The sequence below is a fragment of the Trachymyrmex septentrionalis genome, unplaced genomic scaffold, assembly GCF_001594115.1.
Source record: "Trachymyrmex septentrionalis isolate Tsep2-gDNA-1 unplaced genomic scaffold, Tsep1.0 scaffold107, whole genome shotgun sequence".
Classification (NCBI taxonomy): Eukaryota; Metazoa; Arthropoda; class Insecta; order Hymenoptera; family Formicidae; genus Trachymyrmex; species Trachymyrmex septentrionalis.
In genome coordinates, this window is record NW_017304196.1 from 422,454 (window position 1) to 432,877 (window position 10,424).

At 35.1% G+C, this 10,424-nt stretch overlaps 1 protein-coding gene across 4 annotated transcripts in view; it reads left to right on the forward strand.

Annotated features, from left to right (window-relative positions):
• The window catches only part of LOC108746525 (box A-binding factor-like), a 57,127-nt gene that overhangs the window by 26,454 nt on the left and 20,249 nt on the right, over positions 1-10,424 (forward strand). For all 4 annotated transcript variants that reach the window (XM_018483361.1, XM_018483357.1, XM_018483349.1 and 1 more), the window contains 2 exons: positions 5,545-5,959; positions 6,405-7,445. In XM_018483361.1, the coding sequence (XP_018338863.1) occupies positions 5,545-5,959; positions 6,405-7,445 (1,456 nt within the window). The remainder of the gene's footprint in view (positions 1-5,544; positions 5,960-6,404; positions 7,446-10,424) is intronic.

Consider the following 10,424-nt stretch of genomic DNA (forward strand, 5'->3'; position numbering starts at 1 on the left):
CTCTCAAAAAATCAACAGAAAACATCAAGAAATACAGAAATAAAATGCTAGCATACAGATTATCCTAAGATTATAAGAGTCCATCCCATTTCTATATGTAAGAAAATCTTTCATATAAATGGCAAAAAAAATATGTGCGTGTCTTACCTTTTTTCGAAAATATTCAAGTAAAAACTTTTTTTAAAAAATTAGGCAAAAAGGGAAAGACTATGAAAATTTATAATGTAAATATTAATAAAGCTTTAAAACTCCTGTACCATTTAAATTATAATGCTTTTGATCATATAACAAATTTTGCAATCAATTAGCTGTCATACAAAATTTAATAAACTAGATGTATCATTTCTTTACTTTTAAATCATTTAATTGTATACTTGATATAGATATTCTATGAGAGCCAAAAATTAACACAAAATTGCCAATGATACGAGTAAACGTAACATTAAGCAGATTAGCTCTATCTTGAGCCACGGGATGAATGAGTTACGTATGATTATACAGCGATTACATTATCTTCTATTTCTACTGCCAGCAGTTATCATAAGCGTGCGTAGTACGACGAGCGGAGTACACATCGTGATTGCGGGCTTTCTATCGCCTTTTAAGAGTCGCATAATTATATCCTAATCTGCACTAGCAAAGGATGATTTTCACACACTCGAAAAGGATGATTTTGTTGAAATATCTAAAAATTTAAACTAGATATAGATCTTTGTTAGGTCATCAAAATAATTACGTAGAATATTCAATCTGATTGCTAAAATGTCAAAATGTTTTTGCAGCATTATTCGCTATTTTTGAAATTTCTACGTAATTATTTTGATGGTCCAACAAAATTATTTTCAAATCTGTATTTAGCTAATATCTGTAGATACTTCAACAAAACCATCCTTTCCGTGCAATCGTTAGTGCAGCTTCAGCGGTAGACACTGTGACGACACTTACTTCGATGCCGAATATAGCAAAGTAAGCAGTTTCAAATATGACGATTCGTCTTTGATTCATTGCGAACAAAATCATTTAAGTAAAAGAGAAACAAAGAATTATTTTAAAAAATAAATTTAACACAATAATATTGTTATTAAAGATAATATTATACAGAATGCTTAGCTCCACTTTAAGATATATATATATATTTTTTTTTATTTTTAATTTTATAAAAAAATTATTATTTAATACATATTAATTATTTAATAAGTTGATCATCATGCGATGATACATACATTTCTCTTTATCATTTTTTTATACGTGCCTTTTCGAATAAACGCAGGTGACTCAATCACTGTGAATCATTTTTTGCATTCTTTGCGTGCATATATGTCGATTACAGATTATAAATTATAGTTTTACAAACGATGTGCCGAGAATATGTCACCCTCGTTGGACGATGTACGCAAAAACACCTGGCCTTTTTCTTCTTATCGGAAATAGGCAGAACATACCCATACCTAGCCCGTCGTACCTATCCAACGACCACTTTGCCTTACCTCATCTTACCTATTCACAATGCATTCCCTGTTCTTCCAACGTCTTATAGAAACATCTTAATTTTGTCTTATGTGAAATTTTCATGTGGGTAAGAAGGAAATTAGCAAAATTATAAAATATATAAAAATAGTTTCTCTATTTATATATACTGCTCTTAAATCTTTATTTTGTTTTTTTCTTTTTTTTTTTCTTTAATAGTAAGATAAAATGTGAATATCCACGCCACATATTTCCATTATAATTCTTACTTGAACAAATCATTTATTCAAATTTGTCGTATTATAAATGACGAGTTTTGTATAGAAAGTGAAGAAGGGAAATAAAAAGAGAAAGCTCAGGGCTCGAAAGATCGAGATAAAGAGGCTATTCAATCTTTGAAAATCTCGTCGTAAATCGCATCGATATAGTATATACGTACCATGTTCGTTCATATTGCGGATAACAGAGACTGTTTTTGTGGGGGTCTGAAAGATAAGAGCAACCTCTGGCCTCGATGTACAAAACCTCTTCCGCTCATCCAATGATTCTGAAACTCGCTACCGTTCAGGAAAACGGTATCATTAATTCTCGCGTATATCTCGAAGGATAATAAACGCTCTATTATCTATTCTCATGGTATTAATAATTTCAAAAGCTATGCACTTGCGCGCACTTTGCGTTTTTACAATCAATAATTCGAAAAATATAGCTTTATTTCAAATAAACGTAAAAAAAGATAGAGCAATAATTAATATTAAAAATAAATGGATCTTATAAAATATTAATATAAAGAGTAATCTACGGAATGTGTTTCTATTTTTATGATATCTGGAAGTTGAGAAACTTATAAAAAGATATACGCACAAGAAAGAGAGAGAACAAAATATATTAATTATGAAACTAAAAGTAATGTATTAATTTGAATAAATGGAAACGATATTCGAATAATATTACTTATTTATAAAGTTGATTGCGCGCATTTTTTTGTCGTCCGTGTCGATCATTTGTATTGTAGCAACGAAAAAGGTCTTCGCTGCAACCATATAATGTCCATACATATATATATTTTTTTCATCGAATGATTAATCGGGGTTGCAGGTCTGCATCTTCTCGTTGTAGATAATACGACAGAGGCGGCTAATTCCTTTCCATCGATTTTTTAAAGTTTTTTATTCAGTTCTCACAAAATTCTTATACTTACGTAGTTATTTTGTTGCGTCATTACAGCATATATTTTATTTTGCATTCTTGTTAAATAAAATTCTTATTTATTAAAGAGTGAAAACAACTATTACTAATTAATTAATTATTAATTGATACGAATGAAATAAGATTATTTGAATAAAATAAAATTTTGAATTATTTCTTAAAGGAATAATTTGTTTTTTTTTTCTTAGAAAAAAAAAATTTTGTCTCTTTAAAGTAATTATACATAGAATACGTAGATTTACGTAGTATGAGGAAATAATGTGAAACTGAATTGAAAGTTTATTCAAAAATGTAAAATTAATTAAATACAATTCTCATAATCGCATGTTATTTTTTGATTTATGTTAAAAGAGTAATCTTTGGCAGGCAGAGAGAGCATTATCGGCAACGCGTCAGACTACCTTGTACGTACATTTTATTTACATTTTATTTCAGAGGTTGGTCAAAGCGGACTGTACTTGGACCTTTTGTGCAAAAATATGTTTTTTAATAGGATTCGTCGAGCGGCAGCGATAATCCAATGAGCCTGACCTCTCCAATTCGATTAGGTAATGTCAATAAGGTCGGTTCAATGTTAAACGGTCGATATACCGCCTTCAGGGATGATGTAGGGTATTACGGTAGCTTCAATAAGATCGCTAAATCGAATCCATGCATTCCTCGAGCGAAAGATACTTTATCACTCGGATTCGTATAAAGATAACGTGTGTATGTGTATGTAAAATTCTTCAGATTATATATTAATATTTAAACTAATTTATATATATATATATAAATTATTAATACCTACTTCACCTAATATGAAAACTATGTCAGAAAAAGTGAATGCAGATGTTATACAGATGAATAAAATTACGATAACTTTACATGTTGCGATTTACTAATTATTTTCAATTTTAATTATTTTTCGGACGAAAAAATAATAAGCCTCAGATAAAACAAAGTTATAAGAATTTCCATGTGGTTGCGCCAAAGACTTGTTGATTCATAAATAATGTAGTTTGGGCAGTTTTAAACGAAACTTTCTCGGTTGTTCTTTTTTAATATAGAAATATAAATATCAGTCATAGATGCGTAATGATATCTGAACTTTGGCGGATGAACAAAGTTTCACGAGCTAGATTGATTTTACGGGACGCACGTGACATTCCTGAGGTTTTCCCTCGTGCGTCGCACGTTCATACGACCGATTACTCAGCGGCCGCGTGGACAATCGAGTTACGCATCAAATCGTCACGATCGACCCATATTACATCGTTCGAGGTCAGACAATGGTCTATTAAGAGCGCAAAAGCGTACATGCGGTATACCGCGTTTCGTTTCAATTATTTGTCGCATATAAAGAACTTTTGATAATTGTCACATTATAAGATTTAAAATAAATAAATATTTAAGATTAGAATTGCTAGAGCTCGTGTGTGCTGGTTGGTCCTAACATGATATATGAACCCCTCGTCGATAAAAAATAATATTTTTATCGTCCCAAGAGAGAGAACAGCTCGGGAAATCATTCTCCTCGTTTCTTTACTCTTTTATTAGCCTCGTTTCACTTTCTTCCTCTATCACTCTCCCATTCTCGCTTCTTTTTACTTGCACGCAGTGTCCATCCGTGCGTGAGTGCGTGTGCCACTACTAACGACGCGTAGATAAGAGCACGTGGTTATTTTTGTAACGCACCGGCTAGCAACAGTTTCTCGGTGTCATCACGTGGTGTGGTGTACCCTACGCCTCTGTCGAATCTCAATCGATTTCAACACTCCTGCGGTTTTTATTGCATGGTTATGCGATCACGGTTACTAACGTTATAAAGTAGAACGGACATGCAACCGAAATAATCCATTCATTCCAGCTGGTCAGGTTAAATTATGAATTTCTTGTATTGCATGTTATACATAAATTTGTAATTAATATTTTACAAATTTACTAAGTATCATGTAACCGGGGCCTTAATTTTAATTCAAGAAAGTTTTCGATTAATTGAATAGATAGAGATAGATTTTTTTAAAGAAAAATATTGAGAAAAAGTATATTATCTTCCTCAGTTTTTCATCACTTGATATTATTTTTTTTCACAAAAAAGAGCCGTGATAATAAATTAGACATATTGGATCATAATTATGCGCTGAGAAATAAAAGAGAACAGAAATATATTTCTTTTGGAGAAGATTTCGTAATGCTAGATAATGCGATGCCAACAAATACGTTTTTTTAAAACATACTGTTTGTCGTTTGTCTTTTACACATGAAGAAATATGCGTTTGTATGCTATATGTATACGCAAATGTACATGGGAATCAGTCTACGTTTCGGAACTTTGTTTCTACGTTTGAACTACTTTGTTGAAAATGATTATGTAACTTGTTATTATATCATACTTGTTTATTACTGTAAAATAACTAATTTGTATATATAATATATATACATATATATCTTTTAATAAAATACAAAGTAGCAACGATATAATCTTCGTAACATTTTGAGATATCCTTAATAGAATGCCTGCAAAAGTTAGTGGCAATTAAATGTGAAATGTTAATATATCCTGTGTATTCGTGATAATTTACTTATTATTAATTTATATAAATCTAAGATAAAAAAATAGTACTAAAATCCTCATTGTTGATCATTTCAATGACTAAGTTTCCATCGAGGGTTAGAGTTTAGTAGTTTCGGAGTATGGGAATTGACTGGTCACAGTCGAGTGTTCCCCTTTAATTGTAGTTCTTGCACTCTGACCCAACTCTAACCCTCGGTGGAAACTTAGTCAATGTTATTTAGGATTATTTGAAAAGTTTCGAAAAGTACAGACTTTATCGGATGAGATAATCTATCGGATGAGATATCCAATAATTTGTTTGACGGTTATAGTCTTGATCGGATATGTCGGGGCCACGGAACCAGCGTCGCAGTCCACTAGGGAGGCAATTGTTAAGCAGGAGGAGGGGGACAAAGCAGTGGCGGCGACGGCGATAAAGTGCGAGGACGTCATCGGACACGAAGTCGGCCAGCAGCGGGAGCAACACCAGCAGCAGCAACATCAGCAACAGCTGGCATTTGTGGCGACCGAGGAGACTGAAGAGGAGGACAGCGGTGTGGGCGTGCTGGAGGCGGGACAGCCGGAAATGGAAAATGGCGCCATGGTCGAGCCAACCGGTGCCGAAGCAGTCGCTATTGCGGTCGCCGCCGTCGCCGCTGCTACCGACGATCATGCCAATGAGGATCCAAATACCGCTTATACCCTTCACGAGCTCGACTATCATCCTACACACATAATTCATGAAAGGTGAGTGAGTTAGGGCAAATATTCTGATCAAAACAAATGTTTTGTATACGTAAAATGCTAGTAAAACGATGTCAGATCGTTTAATTACCGAGTTTTCTACTCCTTTATATATTATGTTTCGGAACGGATAGAACTGTGTTTACAGTTTGTGTGAAGTTTGCTTTTCTTTCCTTCATATCTTTCTAAATTTATTTTAGAATGATATTTTTATTATTATGATTCTCACTGGTATTGAAACGATATGAAAAGTGTAATAGAAAGATATTTTCAATCTTATAAGAATAACATTATCATTTAACAATTAATCGAACCTCTACAAGAAATATTACCACATACATTCAAATGTATCGATAGATGAAAACTATTAATCAAAGTTATTGAATTTTATATTTGCCTGTTTTGGTTGATAAAAAAAGTCTTTCCTATCTGTTTTTAACCCTTCAAGTTTCGGGGGCGGTGATATGGGGGAGGAGCAGCAGCCGCAGCAACAGGTTTCACAGTCGCCCCACCAACCACATCATCAACAACAGCACGACACACACCACCATCGTCGTCAACAACAGCAGCAGCAGCAGCAGCAGCAGCAGCAGCAGCAGCAGCCTTCGCAACACCATCACCAACAGGCGCAACAGTATGTTCAGCTTGGGGCGAGAGAGGTCCCGATTCCCGAGGGAGGGGATAACCGGCACCCGACGGAGGCCTCCATCGTGCCGGAGGGACGCCGTGCCGGCAGTCACATGCCTCACTCCACGATGCATCGTTACGGAACCGAGACACTCTCACCAACCACAACGGAGCACCACCACCACCAGCAACAGCAGCAGCAACATCATCATCATTTATCGGAGGTGCATCAGCATACCGCTCTATCGGTCGTCGCTCATCGTCATCTAGAGGATCCGCAGCAACATCATCAAGAAACTGACGAGGACGTGGATCGAGGGGTGAGCAGCATCACCGCGGCCATGAGAGGTGCACGGGGTGATTATTTAGGTGTACTCTTCCCGAATCTCACTTCGTCAAATACTACGTCTAGTAACGGTGGCAGCAATCATCATCATCATACGTCGCACCACCTGGAGGATGTATTGTCCGAGGAGCCTTATCTGCAACATCAAATTCGCACTGGCGGAGCTCCCCCGACTGGCGGTGCTTCTCCCTCAGTGAGGACCGTCGGTGGCTCTCCGACCTCCAGCCACAGTCCGCACGATGATCAGGGTCTCTCATCGCCACATCGCCAAGCCCAGGAGACCGGTTACAGTCCCACCGATCAGGGCAGATTGCAATCTTTTACGCATCTTACGGCTATGCAACCACCGCCGTCGGTGCAAACCAATCACGGATTGCAAGAGGCCGAGCGTGTATCCGATCAGCTGTACATTGACTCGATCTACACGCATCACGCCGCTGGTACTCCTCATCACCATCAGGACCAACACGATCAAGGGCCCTCCGCGCCGCATTCGCCCAGTGGTCCGCTCTCCAGGTTAGTAATCGTTATCGGTATCGTTATCGTTGCGCCACACGGACGAATGTGTTTGATGTCAACGGAATTCACTTTAAATGCCTGTCCAGTTCCCGTTATTGACGAACCTAGATCTCTTCCCTCGTCTTTAGATAAAATTCTTGTCTCTTAAGGGTGAAATTGTTTCAGTGCTGAGAATAGAATAAATCAGTGAGTAAACTAGTGCCGAATGCGAAATATTTCGACGTGTCTTTCAAAGCGGCGTTATAGAGATGTGCTTTATTGTTGGAAGATCAGTTTAAAAAAAATCAATCGCGATTGTAATGTTGAATTACATTATTATATTTGCATCGTTCGTTGACACCATTTTGCAACGTGTTTTCTTTTTTTACCGAGATCTGCGGTTATCTCGCATAAAAAATTGTTCACTCGAAGTTCATCGTTCACCGAGAATTCATTCAGTTGCCGTCTGTGAAATATAAAAATGTAACACGATACATGCTTTGTATACGAAACACACAAGAATAAAATTGAAATTCTAATATTTGATTCACAGTCAGGAAAACGATAATAATATTGGCTTTATACCGGATGTTTTAAAACTGTGATTTATTTTAATAAGGGAATAAGGGTCAGTTGAGCATTAATAAATTCTACCAGTTAGCTTATAATGCTCGGTGTGTATATCAACGATATAAAAATGTTTATGTTGAAACATAATTTTTATCGGAAAGTGCGGTATGATCAAACGTTATCCAAGACGTATGCCCAGACTGTTGCATCCATGCAAACGTACGATCCTTTCCTGTGCGCAAAAATATTTACTCGCAAAGCTTTAAGAGCTATTCCGCTTCACGCAGGTTTGTGTGCGTAGGCGATACTTAATATACAGCCCGAAACAAAGCGCAACCGTCGGAAGACTGCCCGACCCTATGCTAACAGCTATATGAAAGCGAAGATTGTCCCCACCTTCGTTGCTATGTTTGTTGATTTATCTCGGGCACGAGCCTATGAATTTAGGTACTAAAGATCCTAAAGTCGTCTCTTTTCATCATGATTCTCTTTCTCCCTCTCAATGTAATCAATTTTCCTTAGTCTTTAATCGTCTATTAGTTGTTTCAGTTTTAGCAATTAGTCCATATTTTAGTATTTTTCTCTTTCTTTTTATGACAATAATTAATACAATAAAACTATAAGATGCCGGCATCTAAATAATAATAATAATAATAATAATAATAATAATAATAATGATAATAATGCCGTGAGATTAATTAAATGTAACTGAATTAAATAACGAATGAGGGGTAGCTAATTTTACTTGGATTTCGCGCGACTTTCGCTCTTAGCGCTTTTCTCTTCATATTCGATGCTTGCTGACGATAAGGGTTTATTCACCGATCGAAATGATCCACGCATTGGATCGTATTGTTTGCTACCCTCTGATTCTGAGAAAGGGAACGAGATTGCTCGCATCGCAAGACTCGCATCAAAGGCATCATGCGTCATATCCATGATTCTATGTTGATTCATTTGATCGGCGCGCATTTGTGCGCACAATAACTGTTGGATTTATCTTTATTACGTGACAATAAATGGGAATGTATAAAGCAAGAATCGCACCTTTGGCAAATAAGAATTCGCGATTCAATCAAAATTCCCCCCCAAAAAAAGAACAAATTATTTTTGAGGAAGATGTTATTAATTAACTGCAATGAACACGATTAATAATTTTCCTCGATACGTCAGTTATAATTATTGCAATTTTATTTTATCCGTGATTTTATCCATCAATACATATAACTGGTCTTATTCCATATGCTGGATCCGCATCTGATAAGATTTTATTGACTGATGAATGTAATTTACTGATAGAGAGATTCCCATTGATCGTTACCTCGCAATTCTATAAAGAAAGAGCAATCGGATAATCACGCTTACGTTTATCGTTTATGTCGAATGTAATCGAGAAGAAATATAGAATGAGAGAGAGAGAGAGAGAGAGAAAGAGTGAAGGGGGGGGGGAGGTGAAGAAGAGAAAAAAAATATTTCGTATTTCTTAATTCACGCATTCACTGTACACGTGCATGAGTCACGACCTTTTAAATTTTGATAGCAAAAGTTCGAGTGCAGATCGCGATCCGTTTTTCTTTTGTTTGCTTTTTTTTGGATGACGCGAGAGATTGCGGCAATGCAAAGAAATTGTTCTGTTATGCAATCATCTAGTTACGTAAATTTGTTTCAATTATATTCTGCACATAAAAATTATTTGTCATAGATCATCAAAAGAAGTGATATGAGACTAATTTTGACTGTTATATAATTGTTATTGTCTAAAATATCTTATAAGTATATGATACTAGCAGCAATCTTAAAATATAAAAAGTGAAATAGAGAATTAGTTACATTATGAGTATTTTCTTTTAAAGTATTTCTATAAAGTATTTCTATATTCTTTCTGTTTTCTTTATGTTTCCATTCTTTTTCTGATAACGAATTCATTAATTAATATATTGTAATGAAACATAAAAAATAACATAATGATGTATGGATATAGTGAGAAAATAATTAAAATTTCCTCTTTCTATCTTTTTCTCTTTCTCACACTTCAATTACAACAATATTTCATACGTATGATTTGAGTAATTAAAAAATCTATAAACATGTAAATCGTAATCATTGATGATGGTGGCAAAATTTGTGAATCGTTTGAGGAAGCTGACAGTTCATAAATACATCCACACTGCGAATGACACAGAACAAAACCCTTCGTACAAGAACAAACTCGTAACGTTTAACCTTTCTATTTTCTGTTATGAATTCTCGGTGTATTTATTGTAACATCATCCATATATTTTTTTTCTAAATTTTTAAATTGTGATATCATATAAGACTTACTTTTTTTAGAATGTATACTTAATAATTTTGTAAAAGAAACTATAATACAATAAAATTAAAAGTTTCAATGAATGCTAAATATTTTACGCAATTTTATAACTATAA